Source organism: Coregonus clupeaformis, unplaced genomic scaffold (genome assembly GCF_020615455.1).
Source record: "Coregonus clupeaformis isolate EN_2021a unplaced genomic scaffold, ASM2061545v1 scaf0002, whole genome shotgun sequence".
Taxonomy (NCBI): domain Eukaryota; kingdom Metazoa; phylum Chordata; class Actinopteri; order Salmoniformes; family Salmonidae; genus Coregonus; species Coregonus clupeaformis.
The window spans coordinates 2312316-2334880 of record NW_025533457.1 but is presented as its reverse complement, the minus strand read 5'-3'; the positions used below and the strand labels follow the sequence as shown (position 1 = coordinate 2334880).

Genomic DNA, 22565 nt, shown 5'->3' with positions numbered 1-22565 from the left:
GAGTCAGGTTTGTAGGCCTCCTTGCTCGCACACGTTTTTTCAGTTCTGCCCACACATTTTCTATAGGATTGAGGTCAGGGCTTTGTGATGGCCACTCCAATACCTTGACTTTGTTGTCCTTAAGCCATTTTGCAACAACTTTGGAAGTATGCTTGGGGTCATTGTCCATTTGGAAGACCCATTTGCAACCAAACTTTAACTTCCTGACTGATGTCTTGAGATGTTGCTTCAATATATCCACAAAAGTTTCCTTCCTCATGATGCCATCTATTTTGTGAAGTGCACCAGTCCCTCCTGCAGCAAAGCACCCCCACAGCATGATGCTTCCACCCCCGTGTTTCACAGTTGGGATGGTGTTCTTCAGCTTGCAAGCGGTCCCCTTTTTCCTCCAAACATAATGATGGTCATTATGGCCAAACAGTTCTATTTTTGTTTCATCAGACCAGAGGACATTTCTCCAAAAAGTAAGATCTTTGTCCCCATGTACAGTTGCAAACCGTAGTCTGTCTTTTTTATGGCGGTTTTGGAGCAGTGGCTTCTTCCTTGCTGAGCGGCCTTTCAGGTTATGTTGATATAGGACTCGTTTTACTGTGCTTTTGTACCTGTTTCTCCAGCATCTTCACAAGGTCCTTTGCTGTTGTTCTGGGATTGATTTGCACTTTTCGCACCAAAGTACGTTCATCTCTAGGAGACAGAACGCGTCTCCTTCCTGAGCGGTATGACGGCTGCGTGGTCCCATGGTGTTTATACTTGCATACTATTGTTTGTACAGATGAACGTGGTACCTTCAGGCATTTGGAAATTGCTCCCAAGGATGAACCAGACTTGTGGAGGTCTACAATTTCTTTTCTGAGGTCTTGGCTGATTTCTTTTGATTTTCCCATGATGTCAAGCAAAGAGGCACTGAGTTTGAAGGTAAGCCTTGAAATACATCCACAGGTACACCTCTAATTGAGTCAAATGATGTCAATTAGCCTCTCAGAAGCTTCTAAAGCTATGAAATCATTTTCTGGAATTTTCCAAGCTGTTTAAAGGCACAGTCAACTTAATGTATGTTAACTTCTGACCCACTGGAATTGTGATACAGTGAATTATAAGTGAAATAATCTGTCTGTAAACATTTGTTGGAAAAATTACTTGTGTCATGCACAAAGTAGATGTCCTAACCGACTTGCCAAAACTATATTTTGTTAACAAGAAATTTGTGGAGTGGTTGAAAAGCGAGTTTTAATGACACCAACCTAAGTGTATGTAAACTTCCGACTTCAACTGTACATGGTAATGTAAAATTTTAATTTTTTAGTGATCCAATACGTAATATAGTACATTTATCATAATTTGGTTGTAATCCAGAGAGGTTAGAAAATGTATCTACATCCTCTATGAGGGCTGTGGAGGGATTCTAGTTGTGGATTTAAAAGAAAACATGAATCATCAGCGTACGATGACACCTTTGTTTTTAAGCCCTGGATTTCTAATCCCTTGATATTATTGTTGGATCTGATTTGAATAGCTAACATCTCCATGGCCATAATAAATAGATATGCCGATAGTGGACAACCTTGTTTCACTCCTCGACAGTTTAAAACTTTCTGAGAAATAGCCATTATTTACTATTTTACACCTAGGGTTACTATACATGATTTTAACCCAATTCATAAGAGATTCTCCAAAATTGAAATGCTCCAGGCATTTATATATAAACCCCAGTCGTACATTATCAAATGCCTTTTCGAAGTCTGCTATGAATACCAGGCCTGGTTTCCCTGATTTTTCATAGTGTTCTATTGTTTCCAGTACTTGCCTTATATTATCTCCAATGTATATTCCATGTAAAAAACCTGTCTGATTAGGATGAATAATGTCCGACAAAACCTTTTTAATTCTATGCACTATACATTTTTGCTAGAATTGTTGCATCATAAAACTGAAGTGAAAGGGGCCTCCAACTTTATATTTTCCACTTGTATCCTGTTTCAGTAATAATTCAATCAGACCTGTCCTTTAGGTTAGTATTGTGGAGTAACTACAATGTTGTTGATCCATCCTCAGTTTTCTCATATCACAGCCATTAAACTCTGTAACTCTTTTAAAGTCACCATTGGCCTCACGGTGAAATCCCTGAGCAGATTTCCTTCCTCTCCGGCAACTAAGTCTCTCTAAAAGCACAGTGACCTGAAGTCATTTTTCGCATTTCAAGCTGAGAATTTATTGATTTACTTTTTAAACATGAAGCTTTTCAACTTGTAATGTCCTCCCATCCTAATACAGAATACCCAGAATACATAGCAAAGCCTAAAATGTACTTATTGGTCGACCAGCCACCGTGGCAGGTAGATGGAAAGATTGACCAGCCACTCAGATTTTTACCAGCCAAAATATCTTTTTTGGACATAATTACATCAAGAACCACCCAATAAAAACGAATGACCATGCTTAATGTTTCTAAAACAAATCAATTATTAGTAAGAAGTAATGTGATATATTGCAGAATTTCAGTCTTTTAACCGAAATATCAGATGAGACAAATGTTCAGCTGCCACTTTAAGGGTGGGAGGTTACCGTGGTAACAGGCCACTGGAGTCTTGTCATGTGTCTGACTAGTAGTATCAGTTGAAGCAGCTTGTGAACAAAAACAATGTAAATAGCCAAGAAATACGAGGACAAAGTCTCATTTCACTTTAGAGTAAATTAGATCAACTTTTATGCGTGTAGCATCTCCAAAAATGAATCTATTAAAACAAAGGATATAGATTTATTTGTGCGAAATACTTTGAAAACAGCTACTGCAGCATTTTCTGCTATAAATCACAACTCGCAAACTTTTTACTTTATTTTTATCCGCAAATGCAAATGTAATGCCCTGCATATTGACCACCCGCCTACGTGGCTTGTGAAATAGACATTCTTACCCGCCAATACCTAAATCTACCTGCATTGTGTGGCGACGCAGGCCCTGACCTGTCTCTGGAGGCCCTGACCTGTCTCTGGAGGCCCTGACCTGTCTCTGGAGGCCCTGACCTGTCTCTGGAGGCCCTGACCTGTCTCTGGAGGCCCTGACCGCGTGTTCCAGAGACAGGCAGGCACACTTTGGGCCGCGCCACTCCAACCATAAATTAGAGTTTTATGTTGTGTGTGTGTGTGTGTGTCAGAACAGTTTAGGGGACAGTTCAGACTGGCCCTAGGTCTGCTTCATGCTGAGAGAGAGAGAGAGAGAGAGAGAGAGAGAGAGAGAGAGAGAGAGAGAGAGAGAGAGAGAGAGAGAGAGAGAGAGAGAGAGAGAGAGAGAGAGAGAGAGAGAGAGAGAGAGAGAGAGAGAGAGAGAGAGAGAGAGAGAGAGAGAGGAGAGAGAGAGAGAGAGAGAGAGAGAGAGAGAGAGAGAGAGAGAGAGAGAGAGAGAGAGAGAGAGAGAGAGAGAGAGAGAGAGAGAGAGAGAGAGAGAGAGAGAGAGAGAGAAAGAGAGACAGAGAGAGAGGTCTAGGATGTAAGTGGTAGGGTCATTCTTACCCAGGCTACAGCCATGATGCCCAGGGCAAAGAGAGAGGGTCCCAGGAGGTTCCACAGGCCGTGACGGTCCAACTGGAGAGCCATGGAGAGAGACATGGCCCCGAGCAGGTACAGCACCTTTAGAGGAGAGGAGAGAGAGGGTTAAACACCTACAGACCAGGTACAGCACCTGGAGAGGAGAGAGAGGGTTAAACACCTACAGACCAGGTACAGCACCTGGAGAGGAGAGGAGAGGGTTAAACACCTACAGACCAGGTACAGCACCTGGAGAGGAGAGAGAGGGTTAAACACCTACAGACCAGGTACAGCACCTTTAGAGGAGAGGAGAGAGAGGGTTAAACACCTACAGACCAGGTACAGCACCTGGAGAGGAGAGAGAGGGTTAAACACCTACAGACCAGGTACAGCACCTTTAGAGGAGAGGAGAGAGAGGGTTAAACACCTACAGACCAGGTACAGCACCTTTAGAGGAGAGGAGAGAGAGGGTTAAACACCTACAGACCAGGTACAGCACCTGGAGAGGATAGAGAGGGTTAAACACCTACAGACCAGGTACAGCACCTGGAGAGGAGAGAGAGGGTTAAACACCTACAGACCAGGTACAGCACCTGGAGAGGAGAGAGAGGGTTAAACACCTACAGACCAGGTACAGCACCTGGAGAGGAGAGAGAGGGTTAAACACCTACAGACCAGGTACAGCACCTTTAGAGGAGAGAGAGGGTTAAACACCACAGACCAGGTACAGCACCTGGAGAGGAGAGAGAGGGAGAGAGAGGGTTAAACACCTGGCAGACCAGGTAGCCAGCACCTGGAGAGGAGAGGAGAGAGAGGGTTAAACACCTACAGACCAGGTACAGCACCTGGAGAGGAGAGAGAGGGTTAAACACCTACAGACCAGGTACAGCACCTGGAGAGGAGAGAGAGGGTTAAACACCTACAGACCAGGTACAGCACCTGGAGAGGGGAGAGAGAGGTTAAACACCTACAGACCAGGTACAGCACCTGGAGAGGAGAGAGAGAGGGTTAACACCTACAGACCAGGTACAGCACCTTTAGAGGAGAGGAGAGAGAGGGTTAAACACACAGACCAGGTAGCACCTGGAGAGGGATAGAGAGAGGGTTGAATGCCTACAGACCAGGTACAGCACCTGGAGAGGAGAGAGAGGGTTAAACACCTACAGACCAGGTACAGCACCTGGAGAGGAGAGAGAGGGTTAAACAGAGACAGATTTATAATTGTGATAATTGTGACCCCTGAGGACCACAGTTGGCATGAGGTAAAGGCCAGGGTTGAGAGCTGGCTGCAGCAGTATACAGCACATCCCAATCACTCACTAACACAAACAAAGCTCTCCTCGCCAGTCTGACATGTGTGATTTGATTAGTGGCTGAGTTCTGCTCAGCAAAACGAAAAACCTCTAGAAGACAGCAGACGTTTGGTCGGGTGCTCTCTCTCTCTCAATATTTCTTCATCTCACTCTCTCTCTCTAAGGGCTTTATTGGCATGGGAAATGTATGTTAACATTGCCAAAGCAAGTGAAGTAGATAGTAAAGAAAAGTTAAATAAACAATAAGTATTAACAGTAAGAAGAAGATACAAGATAGACAGGATACAGGGAGGGAGAGGAAGATAGACGGGATACAGGGAGGGAGAGAGGTACAGCGAGAAGAAGAGGGGAGTGTTGAAGAATGCAGAATGTCAACAACCATAGAGTAAAACTGTGACAGATTGCCGACTCCCATATCTTTGTTTCAGCATTTCTACTTCTCTCTAATATGACAGTGGTTCTACCATTATGTATCTATAGAGATGATCTATACTGAACAAAAATATGAACACAACATGTAGAGGCCTCCCGAGTGGCGCAGTGGTCTAAGGCGCCGCATCCCAGTGCTAGCTGTGCCACTAGAGATCCTGGTTCGAATCCAGGCTCTGTCGTAGCCGGCCGCGACCGGGAGACCCATGGGACGGCGCACAATTGGCCCAGCGTCGTCCAGGGTAGGGGAGGGAATGGCCGGCAGGGATGTAGCTCAATTGGTAGAGCATGGCGTTTGCAACGCCAGGGTTGTGGGTTCGATTCCCACAGGGGGCCAGTATGAAATAACAAAAATAATGTATGCACTCACTAACTGTAAGTCGCTTTGGATAAATGACTAAAATGTTAAAATGTTAAATGTAAATGTAAAGTGTTGGTCCCATGTTTCATGAGCTGAAACAAAAGATCCTAGAAATGTTCCAAAAAAAAGCTTATTTTTTATTATTTCTGTTTACGTCCCTGTTAGTGAACATTTAACTGGTTGAAATAGATTTAGATGTATGAGTTTTGTCATAATTAAGCAACCAGGTTATGTAATTGATATGTATGTATATGTATTTATATTTGTGGAGCCACCAGCTGTATTATTTGAGTAACTGCATCCCCTGTGTATATATACTGTATATACACACTACCAGTCAAAAGTTTGGACACACCTACTCATTCAAGGGTCTTTCTTTATTTTTACTATTTTCTACATTGTAGAATAATAGTGAAGACATCAAAACTATGAAATGACACATATGGAATCATGTAGTCACCAAAAAAGTGTTAAACAAATCAAAATATATTTTACATTTGAGATTCTTTAAATAGCCACCCTTTGCCTTGATGACAGCTTTGACCACTCTTGGCATTTTCTCAACCAGCTTCATGAGGTAGTCACCTGGAATGCATTTAAATTAACCTTGTTGTTATAAATGTAATAATGTATAAAATGTATATTATAAATATACATTTAACTTTCCAAAAAGTATTACAGTTCCGGTCAAAGGGTTGTTAAACCTTGATGGGGACTGCATGGTGGGTTTGCAGTTGTTCTGAAGTTTACACAGTGTTGCAGAATAAGCCATGAAAGAGAACAGCACGGGAGCCGTCACATGGGCAAAAAATTAGCTGGAGAATCCCAGTTTCAACTGTACCAGGCAGATTAATTTATTCGTCGTTTTAGAGATTTTGGCAGTACGTCCAGCCTGTCTCACAACTGTCAAGCTACGATTAGCGATTAGCTGATGTCAGCGTTGTGAACAGAGTGCCCCATGGTGGCAGTGGGGTTATGCTATGGGCAGGCATAAGCTACGGACAACGAACACAATTGCATTTTATCGATGGCAATTTGAACGCACAGAGATACCGTGATGAGATCCTGAGGCCCATTGTTGTGACATTCATCCGCCGCCATCACCTCATGTTTCGGCATGATAACGCACGGCCCCATGTCGCAAGGATCTGTACACAATTCCTGGAAGCTGAAAATGTCCCAGTTCTTCCATGCTCACCAGACATGTCACCCATTGAGCATGTTTGGGATGCTCTGGATCAACAGCGTGTTCCAGTTCCAATATCCAGCAACTTCGCACAGCCATTTAAAGAGGAGTGGGACAACATTCGACAGGCCACAATCAACAGCCTGAACAACTCTATGCGAAGGAGATGTGTCACGCTGTATGAGGCAAATAGTGGTCACACCAGATAATGACTTGTTTTCTGATCCACACCCCTACCTTTTTTTAAGGTATCTGTGACCAACAGATGCATATCTGTATTCCCAGACGTGAAATCCATAGATTAGGGCCTAATGAATTTATTTAAATTGACTGATTTTCTTATATGAACTGTAACTCAGTAAATTCTTTGAAATTGTTGTGTTCATATTTTTGTTTAGTGTATATACAGTGCATTCGGAAAGTATTCAGACCCCTTGACTTTTTAAACATTTTGTTACATTATCACCTTAATCTAGAATGGATTAAATTGTTTTTTCCCCCTCATCAATCTACACAAATTACCCATAGCGAGAAAGAAAAAACAGGATTGTATAAATTTTAGCAAATGAATAAAAAATAAAAAACTGAAATATCACATTTACATAAGTATTCAGACCCTTTACTCAGTACTTTGTTGAAGCACCTTTGGCAGAAATTACAGCCTCGAGTCTTCTTGGGTATGACGCTACAAGCTTGGCACACCTGTATTTGGGGAGTTTCTCCTATTCTTCTCTGCAGATCCACTCAAGCTCTGTCAGGTTGGATGGGGAGCGTCACTGCACAGCTATTTTCAGGTCTCTCCAGAGATGTTCGATCGGGTTAAAATCCGGGCTCTGGCTGGGCCTTCTCCCCCGATTTCTCAGTTTGGCCGGGCGGCCAGCTCTAGGAAGATTCTTGGTGCTTCCAAAGTTCTTCCATTTAAGAATGATGGAGGCCACTGTGTTCTTGGGGACCTTCAATGCTGCAGAAATATTTTGGTACCATTCATCAGATCTGTGCCTCGACACGATCCTGTCTCAGAGCTCTACGGACAATTTTTGACCTCTAGGCTTGGTTTTTGCTCTGACATGCACTGTCAACTGTGGGACCTTATTTAGACTGGTGTGTACGTTTCCAAATCATGTCCAATCAATTGAATTTACCACAGGTGGACTCCAATCAAGCTGTAGAAACATCTCAAGTATGATCACTGGAAACAGGATGCACCTGAGCTCAATTTCGAGTCTCATAGCAAAGGGTCTGAATACTTATGTAAATAAGGTATTTTTTTTTTTTATACGTTTGCAAAAATGTCTAAAAACCTGTTTTTGCTTTGTCATTATGGGGTATTGTGTGTAGATCGATGAGGGGGAAAAAAATATTTAATCAATTTTAGAATAAGGCTGTAACGTAACAAAATGTGGAAAAGGTCAAGGGGTCTGAATACTTTCCGAATGCACTGTGGATAAAACAGGAGGCTGCTGAGGGGAGAACGCCTCTTAATAACAGATGGATAGAGCACTAACCTGTTTGATGATAGACTTGAGCCGGGCCATAGAGATGACGGTGACCCAGACAGACATGAGGGAACCCAGAAAGTCACAGAACTGGAGAACATCGTATTCCATGATACAGAACACCACGATACCCGGCTGGTCACACGCATGGTAGAACTGAAATGATACACAATATATAACATTAAATACTGTCGCATGGTAGAACTGGAATAGAACACAATATATAACATTAAATACTGTAGCATGGTAGAACTGGAATATAACTCAATTAAGAACAGGACAATATGGTAGAACTGGAATAAATTAAAAACATTAATAAAAAATAAGGTTGATAATGTGCAGTATTTCAGTTTTGAAACACGGAGTGTGTATTATTCCACTTAACAGGGGCATGGGGAAAAAAGGGGCGTGGGGAAAAAAGGGGCGTGGGGAAAAAAGGGGCGTGGGGAAAAAAATGTGTGTCAACTATGCACTGAAATAGCGAATGGAGGACGCTTTACCCGTGGTTCATTTTAATGCCTGCCAGGTTGACTATACTCCTGTAGTAAAGCAAATCAATACGCTTAATATTAGGAAAGTTGATAAATAGTAGTCCCAGCCTATAGAAGGCTGATGGGATCCTCCTCTTTTTAATAGAGTCCGTCAAAACTCGGATTTCTCACTTAATTGCGTAGCCAATAAACCTACCATTAAAATTATAGACTGATCATGTCTTTGTCAGTGGGCAAACGTACACAATCAGCAGGGGATCAAATACTTTTTTCCCTCTCTGTATGAGCTAGGCTACATGAGGTGGGGGACTATAATAAAAACAAGGCGTTGTTTCTTATGCTGGGCATCATTCACAAGTGACAGGCTGATATTGTCACCCATCAGACTATTGATGATTTAATCTTGTCTTTACATATACTAAATAATATATGTGTGAAATTTGTTTTGATTTAGAATGGACCATTATCATGCACCTGTCTCGAAACAGGGGCAGTGGGAAAAAATACATGTAATCTATGCACTTAAATAGCGAATGGAGGACGCTTTTCCCGTGGTTCATTTTCATGCCAGCCAGGTAGGCTGTACTCCTGTTGTAAAGAGAAGCAATGTGCTTAACATTAGGAAAGTTGAGGAATATAGTAGGCCCAGCCTATAGAAAGCTGATGGGATCCTCCTCTTTTTAATAGAGGCCATCACCCTGTTTTCTCATGCAATTGCATAGCCTATAGAAATGTTGCGCAACATGAGCTCATGGGCTCTTATGAGGTGTTTGATTAGATTTTCGATGACATTTGCATTGATGTCAGAGTGATTAGAGGGACAATAGAGTGCTGAGTACCAGGCAGTTAGCTAGTTTGGTAGGATACTAATGACCATCAGCAGCATCAGAGCTTGGAGAAGCCTAGTTACCGTGACTAAACGGTCACGTGGAATTTGACTGCCTTCGTGACTCGTGACCGCCGGTGTGGCGGTAATACGGTCACAGTAACAGCCCTATGCGCAGCCAGGACATTTCAATCACTTGTCTCTCTTTTGGACTGATGCCAGCCAGGACATTTCAATTGTAACTTACCTCAATTAGAAACAATAATGTCTTTGATAATCTTTGCTTTCAGGCCATTTTTGCTCTGGTCATGTCAGAAGCTCTATTTTATATTTAATTGAAATACATTTACTGTTTTGTGACTAAAATGACTGTGACTAAAACTAGACTAAAACTGTCCAGAGTTTTAGTTGATTGATGACAACTAGGATGGAAGGATGAAATGACTAAAATGTAACTAACAATAAAAGGTATTTTAAGACAAAAACAAAATCTAAAATAGCTGCCAAATTAACACTGCATTACACAAAGTTGCAGAGGGAGAGCAGATGACTGATGACTTCCTTCATGTTTTGTATGTCGCAGGCCTATGAGGTCATTCAGTTAAACATCTCTCTCTACCCTGGGTATTGCAATAAACTAAATGAGAAACGTTAGCAGTAAAATGTTGGAACACGTATCTTAACCATTCCAGCAGCACAGAGGAACTAGACAAGGGTGTCCATTATCACCAATGTTATTCACTGTTGCGTTTTCTTTCCGAATGACATTAAACTGGGTGTGTGGGTGTGTGGGTGTCTCACATAACTCACAGTAGAAAAGAACATGGTGAAGATGTATACGGAGGCCTCCAGTAGGTAATGGCTGCGGACAGCGATCACCACAGGAGGAACAAACATCAGGTTACTGAGGCAGAGCAGCAAGGTGGACAGGAGCTGGAAACTATAGGAATACGCCTCCGAGGGGTCTGTACAGCCCCATCCGTCCCAGCCTGGACCCACAGACAGGAGAGATAGGTTAGCATAGACACAGACACACGTTTACACATTACAGTATGCTAACGCGGACACACGCGCACATTAACCAGGGCACAGTAGAGCACAAGGTTGGGGTCAGATTCTGATTTTGGAATTGAGTCACGACAAGTGTTCCGTTGTTTTGGACTTGCGGTTCCTTGCATTAGTTCTGACAGTTCAGGCTCGCAAGGTTAGTATTTTTCTTGGAACCGTGGAGGTCTATGGACTAGGGGATGCAGCGTGTCAGTGTCGTATAGCCAAGTTGCAGCAGGTTCTGGTTCCCTATATGGGGCTCTGACAGTTCAGGCTTCTTGGATAATTATTGGGGAAAAAGGTGTCTTCTGTTCCCCTTTTTGGAGCCGGTGGAACCTGTGTATGCTTGGGCTGCCGCGGGCCTCCTAGTTTGGTTTCCCCTCAGAGCCGGCTTGGGGTGTGATCGTGCACTGAGTATACAAAACATTAGGAACACCTGCTCTTTCCATGACATAGAATGACCAGGTAAGCCTTGAGACAATAGAGACATGGATTGTGTATGTTTCTCTCTAATTCTCTCTTTCTCTCGAATTTGCGGTTTCATTGTTTCTCTCGCTTTCTCTCTGTCAATTCAATTCAATAGACTTTATTGACATGGCAAGTTAAATTACTTACATTGTCAAAGTATACATATATATGTCTCTCTCTGTCTCTCTTTCTCTCTCTGGTTCTCTGTCTCTGTTTCTCTCTTTCTCTCTAATTCGCAGTTTCTCTCTGTTTCTCTCTAACTCGCTGTTTCTCTCTTTTTCTTGTTTCTCTCTGTTTCTCTCCAATTCTCTGTTTCTCCCTCTCTTTCTCTCGAATTCGCTGTTTCTCCCTCTGTCTCCCTCTGTCTCTCTCTGTCTCTCTCTGTGTCTCTGTCCATCTCTCTCTGTGTCTCTGTCCATCTCTCTCCGTTTCTCTGTCTCCCTCTGTTTCTCTCTTGTTTACTTCTGTTTCTATTTATCTCTGTTTCCCTCTGTTTCTCTCTCTGTTTCTCTGTCTCTCTCTGTTTCCCTCTCTGTTTCCCTCTCTGTTGCTCTCTCTGTTGCTCTCTCTGTTTCTCTCTCTGTTTCTCTGACAGGCAGGCAGGCAGAGAGACAGACAGAAACAGACAGACAGGATGGTCTATAATTATGTATAATGAGATGGTGATGACTGGCTAAGAGGTGGTGATGACTGACAGATCACATTCTACCGCCCTCTAATGCAGTCGGTAATTACACTATTACCTGATTGGTGGATTCTGATTAAACAAAAGTGTCTGATACTGTACATATTCAACTAGACAATTATCTGATTGGCATCTGGGTCAGTCACATCCACGGTTATCTGATTGGCATCTGGGTCAGTCACATCCACGGTTATCAGATTGGCATCTGGGTCAGTCACATCCACGGTTATCAGATTGGCATCTGGGTCAGTCACATCCGCGGTTATCAGATTGGCATCTGGGTCAGTCACATCCAGGGTTATCAGATTGGCATCTGGGTCAGTCACATCCACGGTTATCAGATTGGCATCTGGGTCAGTGACATCCGCGGTTATCAGATTGGCATCTGGGTCAGTGACATCCGCGGTTATCAGATGGGCATCTGGGTCAGTCACATCCGCGGTTATCTGATTGGCATCTGGGTCAGTCACATCCATGGCTATATGATTGGCATCTGGGTCAGTCACATACGCGGTTATCAGATTGGCATCTGGGTCAGTCACATCCGCGGTTATCTGATTGGCATCTGGGTCAGTCACATCCGCGGTTATCTGATTGGAATCTGGGTCAGTCACATCCATGGTTATCTGATTGGCATCTGGGTCAGTCACATCCACTGTTATCTGATTGGCATCTGGGTCAGTCACATCCACGGTTATCAGATTGGCCTCTGGGTCAGTCACATCCGCGGTTATCTGATTGGCATCTGGGTCAGTCACATCCGCGGTTATCTGATTGGCATCTGGGTCAGTCACATCCGCGGTTATCAGATTGGCATCTGGGTCAGTGACATCCGCGGTTATCAGATTGGCATCTGGGTCAGTCACATCCGCGGTTATCTGATTGGCATCTGGGTCAGTCACATCCATGGCTATATGATTGGCATCTGGGTCAATCACATCCACGGTTATCAGATTGGCATCTGGGTCAGTCACATCCGCGGTTATCTGATTGGCATCTGGGTCAGTCACATCCATGCCTTTATGATTGGCATCTGGGTCAGTCACATCCATGCCTTTATGATTGGCATCTGGGTCAGTCACATCCATGCCTTTATGATTGGCATCTGGGTCAGTCACATCCACGGTTATATTATTGGCATCTGGGTCAGTCACATCCATGGTTATATGATTAAATAAATAGCTGTAATTACATTTGTATTAACCTGGAACGACTCACACTACCGTGCATGATTAAGATGTCCATGATTAAGATGTCCATGATTAAGATGTCCATGATTAGAGGATGTCTCATACTGCACGTAACAAACTAAGAATCCAGATGCTGTTCCAATCTGTTGACTTCAACCTCTCAAATACACAGTATATCTGTACTTGATTAAGTATTTACCAGCTAGCATACACAATCACCTTTTTACCTGACTAAGTAAGCATTTCACAGTAAGGTTGTATTTGGCACATGTGACAAATAACATTTGATTTGATCTGGTAAAAAAAAAAAAAAGTTACGTAAATTTCTTAACCTATTTATACTTCATATTAGAAGTCATTTTCAAAACCGTTCAAAACTCTTTGCTAAAAAGGAGTTGTGAATGTAATGTTGACAAGATGGCGTCGACAGACAAGGTCACCCTGTTTCTAGCGCCTAGCCAACTTTGCAGTATTATTTTTGGTTTGTGTTATTTCTTACATAATTTGCTCAGAATGTTTCTAGTATTATTACCTACAGCCTTGAAAATAACTTTCTGACATTAGATCGGCGGTCACTCACCGGAAATTTGATCAGAAGTTCGACTTCCCTGACCTGGATCCTTTGTTTGGACTTCCCGAGGCAGCCCCATTCATCCCGGGTGCTACACCCAAATGTTGACACCGGAGAAGAGGGAGGAGAAGTGGGGTTCTAGTCAGGCTCAGGCGGCGAGCAAACCAAGTATATTACTCACTAACGTTCAGTCCCTGGACAATAAAGTAGACGAGCTCAGGGCGAGGATCTCCTTTCAGAGAGACATAAGGGACTGTAACATACTTTGTTTCACAGAATCATGGCTCTCCGGATATATTGTCCCCGTCCATACAGCCAGTGGGGATTCTCCGTTCATCGTGCGGACAGGAAGAAAGAACTCTCCGGGAAAAACAGAGGTGGAGGGGTATGTCTCATGGTGTGATACGTACAGGAACTCAAGTCCTTTTGTTCTCCCAATCTGGAATACCTCACCATCAAATGCCGACCGCATTACCTCTGGAGATAATTGTCTTTGGTCATCATCACAGCCGTGTATATTCCCCCTCAAGCCGACATCGCTACGGCTCTCAAGGAACTACACTGGACTGTGTGCAAACTGGAAACCGCATATCCTGAGGTAGCCGAGGACATAAATAAATGATCTGACCAATCGAATTTATGCCTCAAGACTATTTTGATCCCCCGGACTGGGAAATGTTACAGGTCACCTCTGGGAATAGCGTCGACGTATACACGGACTCAGTGACTGGGTTCATCAGAAAGCGCATAGAGGATGTTGTTCCTGTAATGTTCTTGATATTGGCCGCCTTGACAGACTGGTGGATGGTGCTGTTGTTAATGGGATTTACTTCAGGCATTTTGAGGAACAGAAATGTAGTTCTACTGGTGAGAGTGCAAGAAGCAAAATATGTAATATTATTTCACCAGCTACACATCACCTACTGTGACGATTAGAACTTATCCAAACCAAAAAATGCGGATAGACGGCAGCATTCGCGCAAAACTGAAAACGCGAACCACCGCATTTAACCATGGCAAGGTGACTGGGAAAATGGACAAGTACAAACAGACCAGTTATGACCTCCGTAAGGCAATCAAAGAGACAAAACGTCAGTATAGGGACAACGTGGAGTCGTAATTCAACGGCTCAGACACGAGACGTATGTGGCAGGGACTCCAGACACTCACGGATTATAAAGGGAAAACCACGCCGCGCTCCCAGACAAGCTAAACACCTTCGCCTGCTCCGAGGAAAACACTGAGCCGACAACATGGGCCCCAGCCACTCATGAGGACTATGTGCTCCCGGTCGCCGTGGCAGACAAGAGTAAGACATTCAAGCGTGTAATCTGTCGCAAGGGTGCCGTACCAGACAGCATTCCAAGCCGGGTCCTTAGCGCATGTGCAGAACAGCTGGCTGGAGCGTTTATGGATATCTTTAATCTCTGCCTATCCTAGTCCGTTGTCCCCACTTGCTTCAACATGTCCACCATTGTGCCTGTACCCAAGAAAGCGACGGTAACTAAACTAAATTACTATTGCCCTGTAGCACTCACTTCTGTCATCATGAAGTGCTTGGAGAGGCTAGTTAAGATCCTTAAGAGTCTATGGATGCACCCGTGTGTCAATCTAATTAACATAATAAAACAATCCCCATCTAAATCTGTCAGTTCGAGATAGAGATATCTGCCCGGTAACACGAGGGGTGGTGGTCTGTGTCTATTTAGATAGAGATATCCGCCCGGTAACACCAGGGGTGGTGGTCTGTGTCTATTTAGATAGAGATATCCGCCCGGTAACACCAGGGGTGGTGGTCTGTGTCTATTTAGATAGAGATATCTGCCCGGTAACACCAGGGGTGGTGGTCTGTGTCTATTTAGATAGAGATATCCGCCCGGTAACACGAGGGGTGGTGGTCTGTGTCTATTTAGATAGAGATATCCGCCCGGTAACACCAGGGGTGGTGGTCTGTGTCTATTTATCAATAACAGCTGATGCGCGAAATCTAATATTAAAGAAATCTCAAGGTTTTGCATGATAAGCTGTAGACCACACTATTTACCAAGAGAGTTTTCATCTGTATTTTTCGTAGCTGTCTATTTACCACCACAAACCGATGCTGGCACTAAGACCATAAACTGATGCTGGCACTAAGACCACAAACCGATGCTGGCACTAAGACCGCACTCAACCAGCTGTATAGGGCCATAAGCAAACAGGAAACTGCTCATCCAGAGGTGGCGCTCCTAGTGGCCGGGGACTTTAATGCAGGAAAACTTAAATCCGTTTTACCTAATTTCTACTAGCATGTCACATGTGCAAAAAGAGGGAAAAAAACTCTAGACCACCTTTACTTCACACACAGAGACGCGTACAAAGCTCTCCCTCGCCCTCCATTTTGCAAATCAGACCATAATTCTATCCTCCTGATTCCTGCTTACAAGCAAAAACTAAAGCAGGACATACCAGTGACTCGCTCAATACGGAAGTGGTCAGATGACGCAGATGCTAAGGTACAGGACTGTTTTGCTACCACAGACTGGAATATGTTCCGGGATTCATCAAATGGCATTGAGGAGTATACCACATCAGTCCCTGGCTTCATCAATAAGTGCATCGATGACGTCGTCCACACAGTGACCGTACGTACATACCCCAACTAGAAGCCATGGATTAGAGGCAACATCCGCACTGAGCTAAAGGGTAGAGCTGCCGCTTTCAAGGAGCGGGACACTAACCCAAACGCTTATAAGAAATCCAGCCATGCCCTCCGACGAACCATCCAACGCGCAAAGCGTCAATACAGGACTAAGATTGAATCCTACTGATGCTAGTCGGATGTGGCAGGGCTTGCAAACTATTACGGACTACAAAGGGAAGCCCAGCCGCGAGCTGCCCAGTGACATGAGCCTACCAGACAAGCTAAATGACTTCTATTCGTGCTTCGAGGCAAGCAACACTGAAGCATATATGAGAGCACCAGCTATTCCGGACGACTGTGTGATCACGCTCTCCGTAGCCAATGTGAGTAACACCTTTAAACAGGTCAACATTCACAAGGCCGCAGGGCCAGACGGATTACCAGGATGTGTACTCAGAGCATGTGCTGACCAACTGGCAAGTGTCTTCACTCACATTTTCAACCTGTCCCTGATCGAGTCTGTAAAACCTACATGTTTCAAGCAGACCACTATATTCCCTGTTCCCAAGACCGCCAAGGTAACCTGCCTAAATGAATAAAAATTAATGTCACGTCTGTAGACATTAAGTGCTTTGAAAGGCTGGTCATGGCTCACATCAACACCATCCTCCCAGAAACCTTAGACCCACTCCAATTGGCATACCGCCCCAACAGATCCACAGATGACGCAATCTCTATTGCATTCCAGACTGCCCTTTCTCACCTGGACAAAAGGAACACCTACGTGAGAATGCTATTCATTAACTACAGCTCAGCGTTCAACACCATACTGCCCACAAAGCTCATCACTAAGCTAAGGACCCTGGGAATAAACACCTCCCTCCGCAACTGGATCCTGGACTTCCTGACGGGCTGCCCCCAGGTGGTGAAGGAAGCAACAACATATCTGCCACACTGATCCTCAACACGGGGGCCCCTCAGGGGTGCGTGCTTAGTTCCTTCCTGTACTCCTTGCTCACCCACGACTGCGTGGCCAAGCACGACTATAACACCATCATTAAGTTTGCTGATGACACAACGGTGGTAGGCCTGATCACCAACAACGATGAGACAGCCTATAGGGAGGAGGTTAAAGACCTGGTGCCAGGACAACAACCTCTCCCTCAACGTGATCAGGACAAAGGAGCTGATCCTGGACTACAGGAAAAGGCGGGCTGAGCACTCCCCCATTAACATCGACGGGGCTGTAGTGGAGCAGGTCAAGAGCTTCAAGTTCCTTGGTGTCCACATCACCAACAAACTATCATGGTCCAAGCACACCAAGACAGTCGTGAAGAGGGCACGACAATGCTTATTCCCCCTAAGGAGACTGAAAAGATTTGGCATGGGTCCTCAGATCCTCAAAAGGTTCTACAGCTGCACCATTGAGAGCATCCTGACCGGTTGAATCACCGCCTGGTATGGCAACTGCTCGTCATCCGACCGTAATGCGTTACAGAGGGTAGTGTGTATGGCCCAGTACATCACTGGGGCCAAGCTTTCTGCCATCCTTGACCTCTATAGTAGGTGGTGTCAGAGGAAGGCCCTAAAAATTGTAAAAGACTCCAGTCACCCAAGTCAGACTGTTCTCTCTGCTACCGCACGGCAAGCGGTACCAGAGCGCCAAGTCTAGGTCCAAACGGCTTCTTAACAGCTTCTATTCCCAAGCCATAAGACTCCTGAACAATTAATCAAATGGCTACCTGGACTATTTGCACTGTTTGCATTTTCCCCCACTGCTGCTACTCGCTGTTTATTATCTACGCATAGTCACTTTACCCCTACCTACATGTATATATTACCTCAATTACCTCGACTAACCTGTACCCCCGCACATTGACTCGGTACCGGTACCCCCTGTATATAGCCTCATTATTACCTAGACTAACCTGTACCCCCGCACATTGACTCGGTACCGGTACCCCCTGTATATAGCCTCATTATTACCTGGACTAACCTGTACCCCAGCCCATTGACTCGGTACCGGTACCCCCTGTATATAGCCTCATTATTACCTAGACTAACCTGTACCCCCAGCCCATTGACTCGGTACCGGTACCCCCTGTATATAGCCTCATTATTACCTGGACTAACCTGTACCCCTGCACATTGACTCGGTACCGGTACCCCCTGTATATAGCCTTGTTATTGTTATATTATTGTGTCACTTTTTTTACTTTAGTTTATTTAGAAAATATTTTCTTAACTCTATTTTCTTAAAACTGCATTGTTGGTTAAGGGCTTGTAAGTAAGCATTTCACGGTAAGATCTACACCTGCTTTATTCGGCGAATGTGACAAACACAATTTCATTTGATGTCAACCTTCTACATCTGCGGTGGAAAGTGGTAGAGCTACAGCGATGTTTGTCAGACCAGAAGACACTTACTGTCACGCCCTGGCTCTGGGGACTCTGAAATGTTGAGCCAGGGTGTGGATTTTCTATGTTTAGTTTCACGGGGTAGCTTCTATGTTGTGTTTTCTATGTTTTGGGTTTTGTTCTAGATCATATAGATCTATGTTGGTCAGGGTGGTTCCCAATCAGAGGCAGCTGTTGCTCGTTGTCTCTGATTGGGAGCCATACTCATGTGTGCATGTTTTCAGCTATTCTTTGTGGGATCTTGTTCTGATTTGGTTTGTGCTATACCGTAGACGTCACATTATCGTTGTTGTTTTGATCGAGTGATCATTCTAAATAAATAATATGTTCACCTTCAACGCTGCGCCTTGGTCCGCTTCATCATGTGTCAACGATCGTGACACTTACAATACTTACAAAAACGTCTATATCGTCGTTACCGTTTGACCACTCTATGGAAAGGGGATCTCATGAACACATGATGTCCGTTTTGCTGTACGACCCCCACAAGTATCACGGGCCTCGTCTGAAGGTAACCCGGTACCAGTTTAAAACATGAATGGAAGTATGGGGGTAGTTTTACCTCCTGTATTCTTAATCCCAGACACTCTTACTGCCGCTTCGCGTCATGTATTGTTCTCTATTTGTCCTTCGTGCTGTTGTCTGTTTCTAACAATGTTTGTACCATGTTTTGTGCTGCTACCATGTTGTGTTGTCATGTGTTGCTGTCATGTTGTGTTGCTGCTCCTATGCTATGTTGTTGTCTTAGGTCTCTCTTTATGTAGTGTTGTGGTGTGTCTTTTGTCGTAATGTGTGTTTTGTCCTAAAAAATATATGTTTTATCCCAGCCCCCATCCCCACAGGAGGCCTTTTGCCTCTTGGTAGGCCGTCATTGTAAATTGACATGCATAGTTAAATAAAGGTTATAGAATAAATAAAAGTTTTGTGGCAACAAACAAAAGCGGTTAAATACCTGTGTGTGTCCAAAAACCTCTATTTCCTGAGCTTTTTATACATTGCCTTCGGAATGTATTCAGACCCATTGACTTGTTCCACATTGTGTTACGTTAAAGCCTTACTCTAAAATGGATTTTAAAAAAATAATCCTCAGCAATCTACAAACAATACCCAATAATAAGAAAGTGAAAGTAGGTTTTTAGATTTTTTGCACATTTATAAAATAAAAAAAACAGAAATACCTTATTTACTTATGTGGCAGAGTCTAGGGATATGGCTTTTGCTGTTATGTTCAGAGACTTTCCAAGACTACTATGAGCGTCATGGCCGGCTCTAAAAAGGTGCTAGGGAGTTCGCAGGCAAGTGTGTTGCAAAGAGTGAGAGAGAACGATAACGAGTAGAGAGGAGCCGAATTCAGAAAGTAACTTACGGAGTATCATTGGAAAAAGAGGATGTTCTAGTTCTGGAAGAGGATTGTTCCATACTGAGTATCATTGAATAATATAATAATAATAATAATAATAATAATAAGCCATTTAGCAGATGCTTTTCTCCAAAGCGACGTACAGTCATGTGTGCATAAATTTTTACGTATGGGTGGTCCAGGGGATCGAACCCACTACCCTGGCGTTTTCAAGCGCCATGCTCTACCAATTGAGCTACAGAGAAGAAAGAGGACGAGCTAGTTCTGGAAACCACCAAATGACTGTCATTTTCGCCTTGGGGATTAACGTGAGTTCAATCGATGGAGCTAGCTACCAGCCAGAGTGATGCTAGCTAGCTAGCTAGCTAGCCACCCACCGGAGTGATGGACATCAAATAATTGTTACAGACACCAGAGGAGAGCCGTGAGTTAAAGTGATTTAGTTATAAAAGATTCCTGTGGAAGTAATTTAACTTTCTGTTAACGTCCTTAAAGAAGAGGACATCTAAAAGTTGTGGACTTTTCAGTTGATTGACATTACAAGGAAATGCTTACTTACAGCCCTTAACCAACAGTGCATTTATTTTAAACAAAAAAGTAAGAATAAAACAACAACAACAAAAAGTGTTGAGAAAAAAAAGAGCAGAAGTAAAATAAAGTGACAGTAGGGAGGCTATATATACAGGGGGGTACCGTTGCAGAGTCAATGTGCGGGGGCACCGGCTAGTTGAGGTAGTTGAGGTAATATGTACATGTGGGTAGAGTTAAAGTGACTATGCATAAATACTTAACAGAATAGCAGCAGCGTAAAAAGGATGGGGTGGGGGGGCAGTGCAAATAGTCCGGGTAGCCATGATTAGCTGTTCAGGAGTCTTATGGCTTGGGGGTAGAAGCTGTTGAGAAGTCTTTTGGACCTAGACTTGGCACTCCGGGTACCGCTTGCCGTGCGGTAGCAGAGAGAACAGTCTATGACTAGGGTGGCTGGAGTCTTTGACAATTTTGAGGGCCTTCCTCTGACACCGCCTGGTATAGAGGTCCTGGATGGCAGGAAGCTTTGCCCCAGTGATGTACTGGGCCGTACGCACTACCCTCTGTAGTGCCTTGCGGTCAGAGGCCAAGCAGTTGCCATACCAGGCGGTGATGCAACCAGTCAGGATGCTCTCGATGGTGCAGCTGTAGAATTTTTTTGAGGATCTGAGGACCCATGCCAAATCTTTTTAGTCTCCTGAGGGGGAATAGGCTTTGTCGTGCCCTCTTCACGACTGTCTTGGTGTGTTTGGACCATGATAGTTCGTTGGTGATGTGGACACCAAGGAACTTGAAGCTCTCAACCTGTTCCACTACAGCCCCGTCGATGAGAATGGGGGCGTGCTCAGTCCTCTTTTTTTTTCCTGTAGTCCACAATCATCTCCTTTGTCTTGGTCACGTTGAGGGAGAGGTTGTTGTCCTGGCACCACACGGCCAGATCTCTGACCTCCTCCCTATAGGCTGTCTCATCGTTGTCGGTGATCAGGCCTACCACTGTTGTGTCGTCGGCAAACTTAATGATGGTGTTGGAGTCGTGCCTGGCCATGCAGTCATGGGTGAACAGAGAGTACAGGAGGGGACTGAGCACGCACCCCTGAGGGGCCCTCGTGTTGAGGATCAGTGTGGCAGATGTGTTGTTACCTACCCTTACCACCTGGGGGCGGCCCGTCAGGAAGTCCAGGATCCAGTTGCAGAGGGAGGTGTTTAGTCCCAGGATCCTTAGCTTAGTGATGAGCTTAGAGGGCACTATGGTGTTGAATGCTGAGCTGTAGTCAATGAATAGCATTCTCACGTAGGTGTTCCTCTTGTCCAGGTGGGAAAGGGCAGTGTGGAGTGCGATAGAGATTGCATCATCTGTGGATCTGTTGGGGCGGTATGCAAATTGGAGTGGGTCTAGGGTTTCTGGGATTATGCTGTTGATGTGAGCCATGACCAGTCTTTCAAAGCACTTCATGGCTACAGACGTCAGTGCTACGGGTCGGTAGTCATTTAGGCAGGTTATCTTAGAGTTCTTGGGCACGGGGACTATGGTGGTCTGCTTGAAACATGTTGGTATTACAGACTCAGTCAGGGACATGTTGAAAATGTCAGTGAAGACACTTGCCAGTTGGTCAGCACATGCTCGGAGTACACGTCCTGGTAATCCGTCTGGCCCTGCGGCCTTGTGAATGTTGACCTGCTTAAAAGTCTTACTCACATCGGCTACGGAGAGCGTGATCACATAGTCATCCGGAACAGCTGGTGCTCTCATGCATGCTTCAGTGTTGCTTGCCTCGGCGAGCATAGAAGTGGTTTAGCTCGTCTGGTAGGCTTGTGTCACTGGGCAGCTCGCGGCTGTGCTTCCCTTTGTAGTCTGTAATAGTTTTCAAGCCCTGCCACATCCGACGAGCGTCAGAGCCAGTGTAGTATGATTCAATCTTAGACCTGTATTGATTCTTTGCCTGTTTGATGGTTCGTCGGAGGTCATAGCGGGATTTCTTATAAGCGTCCGGGTTAGAGTCCCGTTCCTTGAAAGCGGCAGCTCTACCCTTTAGCTCAGTGCGGATGTTTCC

At 44.5% G+C, this 22565-nt stretch overlaps 1 protein-coding gene across 1 annotated transcript in view; it reads right to left on the bottom strand.

Annotated features, from left to right (window-relative positions):
- The window catches only part of tmem8b (transmembrane protein 8B), a 55375-nt gene that overhangs the window by 13548 nt on the left and 19262 nt on the right, over window positions 1-22565 (bottom strand). The window contains exons 5-7 of the mRNA XM_041835939.1: window positions 10435-10613; window positions 8317-8463; window positions 3508-3624 (exon numbers count right to left, since the gene is read on the bottom strand). Of these exons, the coding sequence (XP_041691873.1) occupies window positions 3508-3624; window positions 8317-8463; window positions 10435-10613 (443 nt within the window). The remainder of the gene's footprint in view (window positions 1-3507; window positions 3625-8316; window positions 8464-10434; window positions 10614-22565) is intronic.